Source organism: Rhineura floridana, chromosome 1 (assembly GCF_030035675.1).
Source record: "Rhineura floridana isolate rRhiFlo1 chromosome 1, rRhiFlo1.hap2, whole genome shotgun sequence".
Lineage (NCBI taxonomy): Eukaryota > Metazoa > Chordata > Lepidosauria > Squamata > Rhineuridae > Rhineura > Rhineura floridana.
The window spans coordinates 184,252,241-184,271,642 of record NC_084480.1 but is presented as its reverse complement, the minus strand read 5'-3'; the positions used below and the strand labels follow the sequence as shown (position 1 = coordinate 184,271,642).

Genomic DNA, 19,402 nt, shown 5'->3' with positions numbered 1-19,402 from the left:
AGAATGGCTGAGAGTATAAATGGAAGGATGACAGTTAAATCTGGGAGGATGTGAGAGGGTTGTTTTGGTGGGTTTGTGAGAGTTGTTTGAGAGGTGGATGTCAGGAGAGTGTGGAGAAAGAGAGAGTGGGAGTTCTAGTTTATGATAAGTCAAGTATCATAGTAATAGATGAAACCATATGCTTATGTGCCTTTATAAAGTAATCTTGTTATCTTTGTTATTTAATAAATACTGTATTTGGTTTACCAAAGGCCTGATCCTTGGCTGGGGTTTCACAGACCAGAAGGGAGGGTAAGGTAAATACCAAGGCTGAAGAGTGACAAATGGTGGAAGCGGGGAAGGGAAGAATAACACCACAAGTATTCAGAGCAAACCAGGATTATCTGCATTGATACAAAGGGATTGGGACAGCTTAAGCACGCAGTCACAGAGGTAACCTGATAGAGAGACTCAGGCAGAGTCTCTGGGAATACAGGTTATAGGACATGACTGGTGGTGCTGCCTAGCAGGGGGATCTGGTGAGGTCTATGCTAGAGCGGGGAGAGAAACCATAAAAAAGGACAGTCCGGACTGGTGGAGTCCCTGGTGGTGCCTAGTGACAGGCAGTAACCACGAGCAGGTAGGAACCTGACAGGGAGAGCCAGGGAAGGGCGTCACAGGTGGTGGCAGTAGCGGTGGGATCCGAACACAGGAGAATACATCACAGGTGTTGGCTGTAGCAGTGAGATACGAATACTAGAGAATCCCTAACAGTGGTGTGGCAAACAGAAATAACAAATCAAGATTACTTGTGAGAGTGACTGGCAAAGAGTGTGTGGCAAAGAGTGAGTGAACTCCAACAAAATGGCTGAATACATAAAAATGAAAAGAGAGGAGCTGGTGGAGAAGTGCATAACATTCAATTTACCTCACGAGGGTAAAGGGGTAGATAAATTGAGGGTAGCACTAATAGGATTTACAACTGTCCAGCAAAAACAACCTGTCAGGGAAGAGACCCCAGAAGGATGCTTAAGCAATCCCGCTTATATAGATCCTAACAATTTTGGTTCACCTATGAGTAAACGAGTACCATAGTTCTAAGCCTTATGTGTTTTTTTATATAGTTCTCCAATCAGAGGAGGAACTATAGCTCAGCAGTTTCCTTCACATACTGAAGATCCATGGTTCAATCCCCAGCATCTCCAGTTAAAGGATCTCAGGTAACAGAAAGACCCCTGCCTGAGGCCTTGGAGAGCTGCGGACAATGCTGGACTCCAGCGTTTTTAAAAAACCTGCTAAATCTCTAAATTCAGTTTGTTTATTTATTTGGTTTTTTGGTGTTCTCGTAGACCACTTTTCATTAAAGATGACCTCACAGTAGTTTACATCAAAACCTGATCGATAAGATTTATAGAAACCACAGAAATACAATTTAAAACCAACAGTAAAAGAGTAACAATCAGTATAAAATATTTTTAAAAAGACAAGAGGTTGAAAAAGAATTAAAATTAAACTAAGCACAGCCTCCAAAGACTTGAGAGAAAAGCAAGTCCTCATCATGTGCCAAAAGGCATCAGTCACGGCCTTCGACACCTTCAAGGTGAGGGAGTTCCACAACAGGGCACCACCATGGAAAAAGTCCTGTCGTGGGTTCCCACACAATGGTCAACACCCATCTGTGGGACCATAAGGGGAGCAGCTACTATGATCTCAGGGCTTGAGCTGGTTGATAATGGGAGAGACACTCTGACATATACCTAGGTCCCAAGTCATGAAGGGCTTTCTACATTATTGTGCTCAAGGACTGCATAACTAGGGTAGCAAAGAAGACAGTATTTGATTTTTCTTTAAAAGGGAGGAAATACACACTTACGCCAGTATATAGTTTCTCCAAAGATATACCAGAAATGCTGCTGAAGTTTTCCATAAAATTCCTAGGTGCAGTAAATACTCGAAGCACTTTCTCATCTGCTCCAGATACAAATTGAAATCGGCCAGTCATCGCTAAACACTGCATGTCATATCCATGGACTTGGGGCCTTGCTATTTCATGCCATGACACCTAGTGAAGTAACCATTTGTATGTAAACATGTACCAATGTCATGGACTATAGGGAAGAAGCATGCAAGAACTGAGAAATTTGTTTAGTAATCTAGGATAAATTCTAGAAGTAAATATTGCTGAAAATGGGTATTCAACCCATGCCTCCAAACAGCATGCTTGCCTCCATTTAACCCTCACTAGAAACACCAGGGTTCTTTTTCCACTTATGAGCAACAGCAACAGATGGCAGGAAAGGACCTTTGATGGAAATTGAACAGGTATCCTAGTTTAACTTCTATTATACCATGCTAGCTCTAAATTTCTCTTTAATATACTGTACTTTATTCCTTGAAGGAAAAAAATAGAGCACGTGAATGCTGCATGAACAATGACACAACTAACAGTTAACAGGAAGTCTATAAAAAATGAGACGTTATTTTTAATTGACTCTTTTCAATGCTAGAAGTGCAAATTTGTATACATCCACAATATTGTGGTAATATCATAGTAGCAAACTACAGAGTACAGCGCAAATGGTTTTGGTGAAATTAGATACAGGCCACGGTTACAATTTCACATTTTGCTGGTAAATATTTGATCCATTGACTTACAGACAATTTAGCAAACTTGGAGTAAAAAAAATACCTCTGCTTTGTTCTCTCTTTTCCACGGAGCAAAGATTCTTGCAGTTTGGTCAGAACTAACAGAGATGATAAATTCTCCTTCTGGATCCCACTTCACATCTTGCACACCACTGAAATGCCCTGAAATCACCACTTCTGGAGCCCATTCTCTCTGTTAAGTAAAGAGCATCAATATTATAAGCTGTGGCTGAGCTAAAATTAGGTATATTAGATATGGAGGTCTCACTGTGATGCACAACATCAACACCAACAAAATATTGCCCCTTTCAATTGTTGTGAAACTACGTAGAAAGAGAGGGGAAGCACTTCTAAAAGCCAGGAAAAATAAGGAGGAAACAAACAGGAAGGAAGGAACTCTAATCTATTCAGGACATTCTGTGGGCTATATAAAATGAGAATGGAGGCCACATGTGGTCCCTGGGCTGAAAGTTGTCCACCTGTGATATATGCAGACCTCACTGATTACAATGAAGGGCAAGAGAACTCCAAATAACATATCTGGCTGATACACCACTTTATATTTGTATATGTTTAAAAAGGTTATATTGAAGGCAATATGATCCTGTTCCAACAGCCTTTCACTCCACGCCTCAAGCTTACTAAGGGATAGCTTGGGAATAGGACATACACTTCCCATGCAGAAGCTCCCAGGTTCAGTCCTGCCCTCAGACAGCTGCCTTGGAAAGCAACTGCCATGGGGTAGATCGCAATGGGCCAGATGGATGGACTAGGTGGTCTGACTCAGCATAAGGCAATTTCACATATTTGTTTGTTTACTACCCAGACCTAGAGGCACACCCTGGTGATCCAGTCTGATGTAATCTCATTTACTACTAATTATGGTCCAAAAAAGAAAAGAAAAAAATCAGTGCTTTAGCTTAAAGGAGGTGTTCAGAATGGATATCCAATCTGCTGTGTCTAATGAGCAAAAAGCCACAGCTTCCTATAAAACAAGAGTTAGCACACATTTTTCTCTCTAACAGCAGAAATAAATTCCCTTGCCTTGTTTGCTGAAGTCTGTTTCCAAAGATGCAGTGCTCCATGGAAAGCGTGAGCAAGAATCATTGAGCCATCTGGACTGAAGAGACAGTCAAAAAAACCAAGCGTATTTCCACCCACTTCTCCTACTCGGACCTTTTTGAGAAATTGAATACAAAATACATGAAGCCAATCACCAGCCAATCTGCTAAATAACAGCTAAAAAGGTAACTCTAAGCAAAATAACAAGACCTCATCTATAGTTTAGAATTGCATCCAAAAGAGAAGTTAAAAGAATGTTGTAGCAGCAGTCAAATGTTATGACCTGACAAAATTAAGACATCATTCATCCAGGCTGTAAACACACATTTGATACACTTACAAGCATCACAGAAAAAATATTGCAACAAATGTATGTTTTCGCAGGGGGGGGGGAATCAAATGCCCATTTATATTTGCCACTGAATTTTAACATATCTGAATTTTAAAAAAATTGTTCTGTAGGTTTATTGGCCAAACTCACAGGCAGTCTGCAATAGAAATCTAACATTTCAGGCCAAGGTGAAGTGATGGGAATTAGGTTAGCTAGCAATAAAAAAATATAAAAAATAGACAAGTTCATAAGGTTGTATCCAGCATAGCATTCAGTCAAGATCCTGTCAGTGCAAGGATTCCTGCTAGAGTAACAAGACTTTTCTCCCACCCTCTCCTCCATCTACACAATCCCTAAATCTGTTCTAGGAGTTTCCCTAACTCTCCAGAGCAGATTTGGGGAGGGTCAAGCATGGGGGGAGGAGAAGAAGGGGGAGTAATGCTCACACTGACATGATGAGTTAGGTCACTTGTTCCCAACCTGGAGGCCATGACCCCCAGGGGGGCCACAAACTAATCCAGAGGGGCCCGCGAACAGTAAAGAAATGAATTACTGATGTTTTAAAAAAAGTTTTCACTACCTGGACGCTGTCTGCTCTCCTCTCCAGACACCCCCCCCTTGCTTCAAATGAGAGGGGAGGACTTTGCTGAAGCACTAGAGCATCTTTCAGGCACACCAAGTGCAGGCATCTGCCTCTACCACACATGGCAGATGCCAAAGAAGGCTGAGGGAGGTGCTACCAGGAAGAAGAGGGGATTCCTATCCCGTCTCCTCACACTGCCACAGCTTACAATGCTCTTACTCAGAATGAGAGGAAAAGGCTTTTAATGAAGCAAAAAGAAGCAAGGCTGCAAGGAAAGGTTGCTTTCCCCTTTGCTTCCTGGCAGCCAGCCTGCCTGCCTTTCTTGACTCCTGCTTTGCTGCCACTTCCTTTTAAAAATTATTCTTATTTGCGAGACTGCCCAGATCTTGCCTTCGGCCCAGGCAGAGCCAAAGAGCAGTGAGGAAGCTCAGGACTTACTCGCCCCCCCCATCTCTGAGGCTAAGTGTGTGTGCCAGTGTCCCCCCTTCCACCTACACTCTGCCCCTCCAATCTCTCTCTCCAAGATGCTACAGCAGTTGAGGGCTTCACTCCTCCCACGTGCCCAGATGCATGCATGCCTGCAGATACTTGCAGGAGGGGCAGGTGTGTTTGTGCATGTGCATGCGCTGATCTGTCTTCTGCTCCACTCTCATTCCCCAAGTGCACACTAACCAAATTATCAGTTCTGATGATCATCCCAAGGCCTAAAAGCACTAACACCCCTCCTCAACCTATCCACTCTTTTGTCTTCACAATCTAGCATCCCCACCACTACTGTATTGCTGTTTCTTGATGATGATGATGATGATGATTTAAAAAAAAGCTCAGCAGGTTGGCTGAGTCTGGGGTCCACATACTGCAGCTGAAATGTATTTATTTATTTATTTATTTATAATTGCATTTATATCCCACCTTTCCTCTTAAGTTGCTCAAGGTGGTCACATGGTCGTCGTCCCCTTTCCATTTTATCCTTACACCAGCCCTGTGAAATAGGTCAGGCTGAGAGACTGTGTTTGGTCCAAGGTCACCCAGTGGGCTTCATGGCTGGGAGGGGATTTGAACTTGGATCTTAGTCCAACACTATAACCCACTGGTTTTGGGAGACAAGACTGTACATCTTCAGAGTGTTGGGGTGGAGGCGGATCCCAATTTGATTGGATCTTTGCATTAAGAAAAGAAAGCAACACCTCCCTGTCTGCAGGGAGCTTTTTATGGAAAGGGATATTTGGAAATGTGATTTTATCACGCACTATTTTTTCAATTAACAGAGGCTAAAATTACAATTAGCATGTGGGGAGGTCATGAAATTGTTTGAGCTTACAAAGGGAGTCCTGTACTTATAAAGATTGCGAACCACTGAGTTAGGTGAATACCACCTGCAGAAGGCAGTCTATGCATGTCTATTAGCAATAATAGCTAAATAGAACCTTCATATACAGAAGCAGTATACCTCCAGATACCAGATGCTGGGGACATCTCATAGTGCCATCAGAGAAGTCAAACGTTTCTTAAAAAAAATAAAAGGATTCCAGCCCTCACATTCAGAGGAAACCAAGTAGAAAATATAAGACAAGTTCTCAACTACTCTAATGGGGTCAGGCAGGCAGGATGAGTGTCCATGTGTGCATGGCCTCCTCCCTGCCCTCATATACATGCAGGTCTTTAACTACAGTACTGCTTTTAAGAATCAGTTTGTTGAGTTCTAAATACTGCAGAATGTTGCTCTTTTGTCCTTCCTCTGAAGGAACAGCCTGCTACAATTAAAATTTCTGCCTGAATCCTTTTTGGACTTGGATATGACTTCATATTCCCTTTATTTGATTTATCAAGCTGAGGGGCAAGGGGTGAGCAAACAAGGAAAGTGGGGGGGGGAACCAACAACCATGGCTAACCTGTTCCAACCACAGCCCAGATTCATCATCTGGAGCCCACAGGATCACAGTTTTGTCCATTGAAGCAGACAGCAACCTCATTGGCTGTTCCATCCTGCCATCTAGAGTGCAAGGAAAAAAATTATCCTTGTAGAAGACATTAGTGTGCTTTTTTCTCAAATACCGAGTTGGTAAGGAAAAGCAAAGGACTAATCAAAGATAACTCTGCCAAGGCATGCTGCAGAACAAACTGTACTAGGCTGAAGAGGGGAGAAATTAGTAGTTGCAATTTGCAGTGTACTAAGGAGGGTGCATGGACAAGTCTTGTGTATTGAAGACTAGGTACTGCCACATTTGTCTACCACCCCTACTTTAAAATGTAACATTTGCAGATGGGTATTCTCCTCTCATACATTTCAGTTGCACAAATTCAGCTGCAATCACAAGAGAGAAAACACTATCCCCCCAAAAGCCAAGTATAGTCATTATTTGGAACAGGCCACTGTGTGATTCATTGATCTTTAACTGGTGAATCATGACCCACTAACTGGTAAATCACAGAATGAGATCTGTCTTAAGGTGGGCTGCACTGGCAAAGCCATGCCAATCTTTTGGAATGAGAAGAAAGGTGGAAAGAGAGAAAGACAAATCTAGATACACATTAAAAAGGCTGCCCTGGGCTCCTGCTGGAAGGAAGGGCGGGGTATAAATAAATAAATAAATAAAAACATTAAAAACTAGCTACCATATAGGTGTTATATGCAATTTCTGGGTCTGGAAAGGTTGATGGTCACTGTAATTATTGCCATGATTCAGCAGCTGGCAATGTTAAGGCTGTATCAGCTTTAAAATCAGTGCAGAATAACCCACGTCCATACCCACATTAAATCAGATTACGGAAAAGCACTGGAAGGAATTAATGAGATACAACTGAGCCACTGAATCATATAGAGGTTGCCTTAAATGCAGCACAGGAAGCTATTGCACACAGCATCACCATACTGATAAGATTACACTATCTATGCAAGAGGGCACAACTAGAGGAAATGGAGAAGACAGGGATGCCAAGTCCTCCATTCCCACCACCGTCACCACATGTTGTGTGTGAAGCGACATCAAGTCCCGCAAATCCCAGCCTCTACCGCATGTCAGTGGCTGCCCTCAGTGGAGTGGGCAAATAGCACAATGTGATGTCACATTACCAGGGAGAGAAGGGAGAACTTAGCATGGGGTTGCCATTTTCAGCAGCAAGCCCACATTCTGCACCATATCTAGTTATCCCCAAAATGGCAACTAGCATGCTTAGGAATATAGGAAGCTGCCTTTTACTGAGTCAGACCATCGGTCCTTCTAGCTCAGTATTGTCTCCACTGACTGGCAGTGGCTCTCCAGGGTTTCAGGCAGGGACCTCTATCCCAGCTTTACCTGGAGATGCCAGGACTGAACCTGGGAGCTTCTGAATGCAAGGAGAATGCCCTGCCACTGAGCTAGGCTTCTTCTTACCTTTGGAGAAGGAAGGCTGCCAATGAATGGCATATACCAAGTTTTCATGTCCAGCTAATACAGAATCCAGTGTAACAGCAAAAGATGTGTTTGAACCTACCACAGAGCAAAAAACATAATTAAAAATCTTCAAGGCTATAACTGATACAGAGCCAACGACGTAGTCAAGTTTTTTTCAGTGTATGAAACCAGCTATCATCCCGTCAGACAGCCCCATATGATAACGTCACAAGATAATTCTGTTACATTCCCTGAAATCAATCAGATGCAAACAAAAACTAAATCTGAACTAAACACCCCAACACGTCCCTTCTTGTCACTGATGTGAGCCTTGCATTCTGCAGGAAAGGTTCTCATCATCCCAACAAAGGGTAGTACATATTATATGATGATGTAGGATAGGGTCTTATCTGGGATGGTGCCCTGGCTGTGGAACTCCTTCCCTCTGAAGAAGTAGGTGATTTCCTCACTATTAACTTTTCACTGTCAGCTAAAAACATACCTCTTTATACAGGTATTCGACAAAGCCTGAGATAGCACCTTCCTGTCCACTGCTGAATTGTCTATTGGTTGTTTTTCTCTATTAGCTGCTTTTCAATGTTTTCAATGTTTATTAATTTAATGTTATACTGTTTTTGTTTTTTATTTTATTTGCACATCACCCTCGGATGAAGGGCAGTCCAGAAGGATAATAAACAAACTATGGTTTTGTATGGAAAAGCAAGGACAATATAGAATTATGCTAACAAGCTGTCAAGAAGCACCCAGACTTTATGTAGATAACTGATATGGTGGTACAGGATCACTTCTGCACTTCCTGAGTGCTGGATGCAGGTACACCTCCCAAATACACACAAAAGTTAGGACCCTATTGATAAGAGAGATATGTATAAAGCAACAAGTTATCAGTAGAATGAGTTGGTGTGATGTGTTTCTCTGTACAATTTCTCTACTAATGACAAGGGTATATAAGAGAAAGTTAAATCCCTGCCCAGGAATAGAAATTGATGTCATAGGAGTGGAAGAGAGTTTGTGAGGTTAGAGAAAATAAAGCATTTAGAAAAGCCAGATCTATCTTAGCTCATTTGCTAATACAGTTGTAAAACATCCTGTTCGCTACTTCTTCCCAGGAAAGGTGAATCTCGAACACATTTTCTTTTAACCCTTCTGAAAACAATTACAAATTGCATCAGGAAAAAACAACTATTCATAAAGTACAGACCTACCACTGTTATTTTTCACAGTGAAAATGTTCTCCTTCAACCTGATAGTGTCCTCATCTTGGGGTTCCACAAGCGCTGAAGTTACATGCATCTTCCAGATTCTTATCAGACAATCCTGAGAACAGCTTGCCAAGAACAGATCTCCATCTTTTGCAAAGTTAAATCAATGAAAAGAGGAACATTTCAAGCAGGGAATTGCAAAGCAAAATCAGTATTACCACGGGCAAGTTGCTAACCAATACCAAAATAAACACTTTGCTGTAGTGCATGTTAGCACTAAGGAGTGTGAAGCAGGATGCACATCACATGGTCATACTAACTACTAGAGATGTGAAGGCCTGGGGAAAAAAAACAGAAAAATTCAGGGGGGAGAGAAATGTGTTTTTCCCATTTTCTTTCAATTTTTCAAGGGAAAAAAAACACAAGAAAGCTTCAGGAGGGAAAAACAGGGGAAATTTTTTTTAAAAAAAAAAATCCCAGAGTTTTTCCAGGCCTTTACATCTCTACTAACTACAATATTAAAGAAATGCCTAACATAATCTAAAGCTTCTGTAGGTTTGCATAATTTGGCACAATTAGCTGTTTGCAGAAAGACAGTTCTAAGCTGTTTTTCAGGGAAGAAAATTTTCAGTATCTTCCAAGTCATCATGAACACACAAGCTCTTGGCTTGCACACATGGCTCTTTGTGGTTATGAATCTCACAGAAAGGTCTATATCTTTGCTACACAGAGAGAAAAAGGATCATGAAGGCATAGCTATTTCCAACATGTGCTACATAGAGCAAAGTTGCAAGTTCTGGCCAGGGCTACATATATGCTGGGATTCCATGGGAGAGCAGGAAAAGTGCAGAGTGTAGAAGTGGGGATAGAATCTAGTTTCCCAAAAATCTCAGCTACCATTTAAAAAGTGCTGGACCAAGCACCTGCATTGGAAGGCCCCATTGTCCATCTTTGTTTCAACAAAGCTTGAGTCTGGAGCTTCTACCCTGAAAGACACTTATAAATGTTCTCCTGCCTCTAAACTGAAAGAGAAATTTCATTACACCACTATTCAAAATGGCATACTTGACTGTTATGTGAAATGACTGAATCCTCTAAAATTATCTTACCCTATTAGCACTGCCACCTTCAAAATGTGGAGCAGGAAATTCATGCCAGCGGAATTATAAAAATAAATATCTAACTATAGTGATAAAAATGATAGAACTCTCATTATCAAGTTCTGCCATCCCACTTGTTTCTGCGTGCCGTCCACTGGGTACAAAATACTGTGCTCGCTAATATGCAAGTGGGATTAAAACTGGCTTTTCCTTGTAATCTTCCTGTGTCTGCCACATTAGATTATTAAAAGTGCCTTGTTGCATGTTATACTTACCACAAAATGCCCACTCAGTCCCTCTCACCCAGTCTTCATGGCCATGGAGTATCAAAGTTTTCTGAAACTGAAACAAATCAGAATCCTCGTTACCTAGCACAAGTATCTGTATTTGAATACTCTGCATTACAACCTGAAGATTGTCCTGGATCCAGCTTTGTTGCTAGAGACTCAAATAGCACAGCCTCAGCTGGTACACCAGTATGGCCACAGTGAGCCATGCACTGATAACCTTCTGACTGGACTATCATAACGCATTATATGTAGGGCTGCATTTGAAACTTATTCAGGAGCTTCAGTTGGCACAGAATTCAGCTGCCCAAATTCTGACTGGCACAGCTTATTTGAGATAGTTCCAATGGCTGCCTCTCCACTCCAAAACCAACTCAAAATCCTAATGTCTTGAACAGCTTCAGGGATCTAAAGGAGTGTCTTCTCCCACATCATCTTGTCCCCACTCTCATATCATTCACTGAGAGTCTTCTTTCCTCTTCTCTAAAGGTGAAGCAGATGACAATCACAGAGAAAGCCTTTTTGGCCATGGTGTCCCACATATAGAATTTCTTCTTTGGCAAAGTTCTCCTAACATTAATGTTGCTTTCTTTCAGGTGCCAGGCAAAATCCCAGGCTTTTAAAACATTCTAGGCTGCAAACTTATACCTGCTCAATAGGAGTAAGCCCTACTGAACACAGTGGAACTTATTTCTGGGTAAACATATATAGGATTGCACTGTTAGGCATTTAAAAATATTTTTGAAGGCTCTGGTTTTATCTGTCTGGCTGTTTTGACTATGTGTTTTATTGTATTTTGATATTTTTAATTTTGTAAACCACCCTGAAGCCAAATTCAGTGAAAAGGCAATAAATAAATATTTGAAATAAAGGTCAGTGCTGAACCATTCCATCCTCCTGCTCATGATGAATGCTAACAATCCACATATGTCAATTAATATCAAATATGAACTGGAAAGAGCACAAGCACAATTAACAATATATATTATATGTACAGCCTAATCAAAGCCATTGGAACAAATTGGTTTTTCCCACCATTTTCTCACCATTGGGATATGGTTGTGATATGACACAACCATATCCCAATGTATACTGATCATTGAATATTTAACATTTTACTCATTGTGGCCAGGATCCCCAAACTATGCAATCAGTTCTTTGCACCCCAAACTGGACTTCTGCTTTTTAAACAGCAATTCCCTCTATGCCAAACAAGCTGCTTCTGAATCTGAGAAATGCAGCTTGTGATCTGATCTAGGGAGCCTACCATGCAAAGGGAGCTGGAGAAAAAGTTCACAAGTCTCTCTAATCATCATATCCTGTCTCCTTTCATATTAAAGCTCAAGGTGGCTTTCATAGGACTCACAGGTGATCTCCCATCCAGATACCAACCAGACCTAGACATGTCTTCAGCAAGGTTGCTATCTTCAGACCATAGAACACGCCCCACTTCTCAGTCTCTGGGTCACAGAAGATACTCCCATTGCTGAGTAAATATGGTCACAACAAAACAGACATCAAAAATGCAACACAATTCATGGCATAGGAGACAAAACAACAGTTACCTGTCCAACCTGCTGCACGTATAAATGAATTTTGCAGTCATCCCCACCACAAGCCAATATTGGTACTGAAATGAGAAAGCATTCATTAGAAATTTGCTGTTTTGAATACATTTTTGAAACAACAGAAAAAGAAAATGGATGCAAGTGAAAGACTACATTTACTGAATGGGAGAGATGGAGAGAAAAACTTCTAAGGCTGCAATCCTATACCCAACTACTTGAAAGCCAGTCCCATTGAATGCTCTAGGTCTTATTTCTGAGTAGACATGCGTTTGTTACACAGATCCAAGGGTTCCAAAAACTCTCATAGCTTCTAGAACATCCAATTTTACAGTATTCAAAATTCCACAAATTTGGAAAAAAAGAAATTAAGGATTTGGCTGGTTTCCTTCATTGTTTTTTTTTAATTATTATTATTATTATTGTATCAATATCATCATCATTATTATTAATTAGATTTATTAGTCGTTTGATACCCAAAGGTCCCCCTCTGCACTCCACGCTACTAAGGGTCAAAATACAAAATGTCCTGCCTTCCCCTCCCCACATTATCCTCCTCACTAGTATTGTGAAGCATGTTGAGCCTGGGACAAATATATTCTATCAGGATTGTGTCTATATACCAGGGATCACAAACCCAATACCCGTGGTGCCATGCTGGTGGGCCCCATGTATTTATATTTATTTTTAAAAAAACAACAATGGTTTGGAGACATGGCAGGTACTTCCTTTACCCATAGAGTGGCTTTTCTGAATCTGGGGGGGTATCAAGTACTCTGTGTGTTTGTATGCTATTGAGAGGTGCACCTAGGAAGAGAAAGAGGGAGAGATGTTTGTGTGGTCTGTGTGTATGTGTGGTCTGTGAGAGAGAGGGCGAGATGCTCTTTGGCAGAGAGAGAGAAATGTATGTGTGTCTGTGGTCTGTACATGTGCAGTGAGTGTGTGTGAGAAGGAGGGAGTGTGGCATGGCCACCTTGCGTATTTTTCCTGTTACTGAGTAATGCTCCCTGTTGCTATGAAACAGTAACAGCAACATTGTATGTGTGTGCGCACATGTGTATGTAACCTCACAGCAAGCATGAGGTTGTCTGGGGAGTGGGGGAAGAGTACCAATGAATGAGGTCTCTAATTCTGTGTTATGCCAATCCCACCATGGCAGCCACATTATGTTATGCCATCCATGCCCCCTCAGCAGCCATTTCAAGACTGGCACCCACAGCACTTTCTCAATACTCAGAATATGCCCACTGGTCCAAAAAGGTTGCCAATTCCTGCTATATATCATGCCAGTGTGGTTCTGTTTGGGGAATCCAACTCCTCAATAATAAAACCATTGATATTATATGCATGCAACCTAAACAATGCTGGTGTACATCCTGGTACTTTATTTTATTTATTACAAAACATCACAATCAACAATTGTTGGGATATATATCATGTAAATATTACAAAATGTTGAATGTTGAGGGATTCAAGTCATTCAAATGGATTTAGCAGCATTAGATATATGGTAAACCATTTTGTGCAACATAATCAATGAATATCCACCAACTGGCGTTAAAGGCTTGAGGTTTCACCAATCCCTGCAGTAATCGCACATCATAAGAAATCTTCTCTATAACTGCAATATGCATATATTCCTATACCATGCTGATTTATTTATAATCACGGTACTAACAGGTATTCTGGCACGACGCCAATAACAAGGTTGCAGGGGTTTGATTGGCTCCCCAACTTCAGAAATTAGCTGCTCATCTGTGATGCATTAATTTCATAGGTATTTCTCAACAAAAATAATGTATAGGCTTTAAAATCAAATACTACTTAGAAACAGACATCAGCTATTGTAGACTGTGGGTGGAGCTTTAAAATGCATAATTCTGACAAATTTTATAATTCCAAAAGTCAGCATTGATTTTGACATCAGGCATGGTGGATACCATCACAAGCATCCAGATAAGATGAATTTATTAGAATGGACTCTCTCCCCAAACCTGCACCACAATCCATCCGCAGAAAGCATAGAAATACTTGGTTGCAAACATAAGGGAGATGCCATGTTCCAACAAAATGCATTACATTCTGTGTTCCAATAAAATCTCTTTTTTCCATTCCTCCACCTGGCAGGGAGGAGGCAAGGGACAGGTGGGCATGGTCCTAAGATTCTTGCCTGGTTGAGACTGATCTCGAATAAGCAAATTCTGAACAGACCCTAATATAAACATGTACCAATCTATAAATGTTCATGGGTTTTTATTACCATAGCACCATTAATGTGCATGGTGTTTTTAGAGAGTAATAACCAAAAGGCTGGGCCCTGTCCCAAGGAGCTTACAGTCTAACATTGAACACAGGGGAGACAACAGGGAGAAGGGAAGAAGCTGAAGGCCAGGGTAAACTCTGGAATAATATTCATCCAGTGTTTAGGGACTAGACCATGACTAAGATCACCTACTGTACAATTTTAACATTATTCTCAAAATGATCCAACACTGATTATAAGGCTGAAAGCACAAAGCAAACATTCAATATCTCTGTTGATACATTGACCAATATATGTAGTGCACTCAAGAAAAAATGTTTATTGTAACATGTTGAGCTGATATCATGGCAAAAAACAGTACTAAAGTCAAATTAGTGTCAAGTCACACTGTAGTGGGGAAAATAGATGGCAACTCATAGGATCAGATATTAAAATCCCAGTAAAACAGAACACTTGATTCAATCTCCGAAGGTTGTTGTCATCCATCAACTACACTGACTAAAATGTTTAAGACACCAGTGAAATGTTTCTTTAAATGATTTACCAATTTTGTAGACACACTTACTGTCACTGCTTGGCAAGAAGGAGAAAGAAACATCTAGAACAAATCCATTTCCAAACAGCAGTGTCTGAAGACATTTAACTGAGGAGGAGAGAGGGGGGCGAAATAAAAGACAGAATAGTTTTGCACACCAGCAGTTAACAATTATACATCATAAAAAAAAAACAGAGAAACTGGCTTAGGTCTCAAAAAAACTAATAATGAGAGGTTATAGGAGATCCATATATGAAGGCTACTTGTCTTTTTTACTCCTTGGTATTTCTTCTTGAAATGAAAGGTGATATATAAATTATTTTTATAACAACAATTCACACTAAATTTGGTACATTGAGAAGTGGTTCCTTATCTCAAGGAAAATCCCTCTACTTCCCTTAGAATGTGAAACACCTTAAGGGGCATTGCATTGTGGCAAATAGCTAGGCAGGCTATTACATAAAGTATCCGTATAACACAACATAGCTATTACTTTTCCCTTTCTTAATTGTTAAGTGCCTCCTCTACTCAAGATGTATAGTTTATTTTGACAGTCATCAGATATCAAAACTACATAAAATCTGAGCCCAATTCAAGTCTTTCTATGTACTGAGTGCATGAATAGGCTCTCTAGAACATATAGGCTAGCCCCGCCCTAGATGCTGATGCACATACCGGCAATGACTCCTGACTGACAGTTGATCAGCATGTATAGAAGTACAGACACACCCATGTAGTGCTCCCTCCACAACAGGGATCTGTTTTTTTCAATCAGAATATAGGTTCAGCATTCTGTTTCCACATCAGCTACCCAGATGCCTCTGAAGCTCACAAGTAGAGCATAAACTTAATGGCCATCCCCTGTGGTGTATCTCCAGTATCTAGTACTTACTTACAGGTGTACTGCTTTTAAACAGGGAGGTTCCATGTAGGACAGACCTATCCTCCAGGAATTTGTCTGATATTCATTTGTCCTCCAGGATGATGCAAGTGTGACTATGATTTGCACCGGCTCAGCAAGGCTAATTATGACTAAGAACTTCGTCCCTAAAGTTTCTTGAATTCTTTACTAGCTTTTTGCTTCTCCACTGGAGTGCCACCTTTTCTGTTATTATACATATGTTATACCACCCTTCAAATTATATTCTGAAGGAGGTTTACGAAAAGAATAAAACAATTTTAAAAATACAAAAACTGCTTTAAAAATATTTTGCTAGCTAGAGCACTGATGGCTGTTCTAAACCAACGTATTGCAAGTGACAGAAGTCCAGAGTCTCTTAAAAATATAGACATACATCACTTGCAACATTTCATATAAGCCATATCTTGATAGAGCCCATTTACACAGCACAATAAGGAACCTTACCTTCTGTCCCTTGTTTGGACCAGATTCTGACAGTAGAGTCAGAAGCTGCAGAAGCTACAAGTAGGTTTGACTCTGCTGTAGACTCATTTGTCATGTAAACAGCATCCAAAGCACAAACTGCTTCAGTGTGACCTTCAAAACGACTGCAGTTCACAAGCTAAACAGAAGATTATAAGATTACATGAAGGAATAACAACAAACCTGATCAAACCAAATTGCCATGCAAAGTCTTCAGTTTTCAGAATTGTACAACTACTGAAATAGTTGGAATGGTAAAGAACTGTAATAGAAGTGCAATACTAAACCTTAGTTGAGAGCATCAGGCCAATTATGATGGGCTCATTTTGATTGCTGCATTAGCAAAAATGTACTATATTAGCCCCAGCTGTGGGCTGCTTCAAACTTTAAGGATCGGTACCATGGAATCAAGGAGGCAGATTCAAAGGTTTCACTCACAAGGAGAAGTTTATTGAGTAATTTAGCGAGCACACAGGCATACCCAATAAATGGAACAGGCTGCAAGGTTCCCACATGGGCACCTGCAGTCTGTATGCTGAACTGGGCTACAACAGGCTTGCCTACCCAGTGGAACAGACCCAAGATCTCTCGCAGAGAGGCGTTAAGGTCTGCACCCTGAGCTCATGGCACAGGCACCTTTTATAGAGAAAATTCTGGCAAAGGCACACACAGTGATGGAATGCACTCATTAGCTATATCTAACATCAAATCTGCATCTTGACAGAAGTACATCATTAATCAAGCGATATCAGTCTTAGACATCATAGCTACCCCATGCCTAACAGGCTATGGCTATCACAGTCCTTTGATCCAAGGTGTCAAGGCACTTAATGGATTATCCTATCTACGTGAGAGGACGTTGGTCTGGCGCCAAGGCACATCTTGACCTCTCTATGCTACTCTGTCCATGGCACATGTGCTACTGTAATTGACACGTGCAGCCCATCCTTGGCACATGCAGCTCATTAGAGCTAATGGACCAGTGCCAAGGCTACTGTACATCAAACGGTCCTTCCCCCCCCCAGCCTCCTATCACACGTGCTGCCATTTCTCAGCACGTGCAGCTCGTTAGCGGCTATCTAGATGAGCTTCAAAGAGGTGTCCTTGAGGCTGCATCTAGCCTCCTCATAGATAAGGCCCAGCTGAGGGACATTGACTGTTCCGCAACCTCATCTTCTAACAAACTAGGTCTCTGGCAGGTGTCCAAGCTACAGAAGACAGCATTATGAGCTTAACTATTAAATCTTACCCTCCTAAAGGCACTTATACATATAAAAGCAGTAAGGCAGCCTTGCATAATGGTTATAGCAGTCACATACATGCCCCAGGGTATACATGTACTATATACAACTTTCTATTAGTAATTATGCTGGTCTGTTTAGATAAAAACTAGAACTCCGTTAAGTTCACAAAAAGCAGCTTTATTGGGTTTTTTATCCATTTTCTAAATCCTCTTTAAATGGTTGGGTATATGACCAAAAGACCGACCGACCGACCGACCGACCGACCGAGAGAAGAGAGAGAGAGAGAGAGAGAGAGAGAGAGAGAGAGAGAGAGAGAGAGAGAGAGAGAGAGTGTTAAGGTTTCAACTAAATTGAACTCATAGGAAAAGCTCTCAAGCAGAACAGAAAACAACTGAAGGGGAATATTGATGAAAAGCATTTTAGTTCAAATGCTAACAGCACCATTGTTTAATATAACCTTCTGTATAGCACAGGGTAGCTCTCTTTCTTTTTCTGTGGAGCCTTCTAAGTTCCATTTAGTTAACGCATTTGTTTTTATACAAGAGCCTAGTATTTCTCATTAGGGCTCCACTTCTGGGTGTTTTTTTTCCAGTAAATGCAGTACCTCATTAAAGAGGTATTCACTTCCATTGCTAGAACATTGCCTCCTCCAATTAATAGATCTGCTCCAAGAGTGGAAGAGAAATGTTTCGCATTCAATCTACAATCCTTCATCATAAACGACATTCACTGTCATGGATGAGATTCAGCCTCACTGCAACTGCCTTCAGATTTACAAACATCCCAGCAGTCCATTTGCTCACAAAGAATTCTTGTGTTTCAGCACGGGAATTTACCAAACAAATTGGATCAAAACTTACAAGAAATTTGCCTACTACACAGAAAGAGATTAATGTGGATATAGCCTTGATTATTTCTCAGCCCTCGCTATTATACATCAGAGGGGGTGAACCAAGACTGAACATCACAATGATGTGCACTTGTTCAAAAAAGTGATCCACTGCCATATATGGCTGGACACAAACTCTCTCAAACCCTCTAAGAAAGTCATTGGTTTCTATTTTTTCATAGCTTTTTTCCCTTTTATTATTATTATTATTTTTAATTTCTTCTTTGCCATATAAAGTTTGCAATCAGTTTAAAAGAAGAAAGGTGAGAAGAAGGAATTATCTCATCGTGAAGAAAAAGAGCATCATAGGTTTTTCCAAACTAATTTGTGTTGGGCCGGAGCATAGTGTTGGGTATGTCATTTTATAAATTATCAGCCTGACGTATTTCTGGGTGGTACTAATTATCTAGTCATTTGCAAAACTCAGTTATGAAAAGAGGAACAAATTGGACTGATGGATTTGTGAAGTGTGTGTAATTAACTATGATACAATAAACAGGTCAGGAGCAAATGTCTGTCTTATTATCAGAACCAGATGACATAAAAAGGCCCATGAGTCTTGGCAGAACTGGATGAAGTGGTGGTAACTGACTTTCAACCCAGAGATGACTATTCAAAGAGCTCTGATATAGCCCCTGAGGATGCCGACTGGCATTTGGCAGTAAGAAGCACAGAGACAAGAGAGGCCAACAAATGCACCTGCATGTCACCCTAGTAGCCCTTCTAACCTTAAGGCATATGAGCCTTGGCAGCACTGGAAGGAAGAACCAACTTTGCTTCATTCAGTGCATATTAAAAGAAAGGCTCATGGTTTGTTTCCTCCAAACAAACCATGAGCCTGGATTTGGACAACAGGACAAGCCACGCTCTGGCTTGTTCTGTTTGTAATGTGGGAGAAGCAGGGAAGGAGTGCAGGGCTCGTTCACATTAAGTTACA

General features: G+C 40.9%; 1 protein-coding gene across 7 annotated transcripts in view; it reads right to left on the bottom strand.

Annotated features, from left to right (window-relative positions):
• Positions 1-19,402, bottom strand: part of ELP2 (elongator acetyltransferase complex subunit 2) — a 68,959-nt gene that overhangs the window by 41,684 nt on the left and 7,873 nt on the right. For 2 of the 7 annotated variants that reach the window (XM_061588981.1, XM_061588956.1), the window contains exons 4-13: positions 16,315-16,471; positions 14,979-15,056; positions 12,151-12,215; positions 10,574-10,640; positions 9,202-9,345; positions 7,976-8,071; positions 6,494-6,594; positions 3,670-3,801; positions 2,669-2,818; positions 1,853-2,041 (exon numbers count right to left, since the gene is read on the bottom strand). In XM_061588981.1, the coding sequence (XP_061444965.1) occupies positions 1,853-2,041; positions 2,669-2,818; positions 3,670-3,801; positions 6,494-6,594; positions 7,976-8,071; positions 9,202-9,345; positions 10,574-10,640; positions 12,151-12,215; positions 14,979-15,056; positions 16,315-16,471 (1,179 nt within the window). Of the gene's footprint in view, positions 1-1,852; positions 2,042-2,668; positions 2,819-3,669; positions 3,802-6,493; positions 6,595-7,975; positions 8,072-9,201; positions 9,346-10,573; positions 10,641-12,150; positions 12,216-14,978; positions 15,057-15,623; positions 15,792-16,314; positions 16,472-16,619; positions 16,962-17,103; positions 17,213-19,402 lie in introns of those variants that run through there. The other 5 variants (XM_061588999.1, XM_061588975.1, XM_061588965.1 and 2 more) reach the window with 5 other exon arrangements.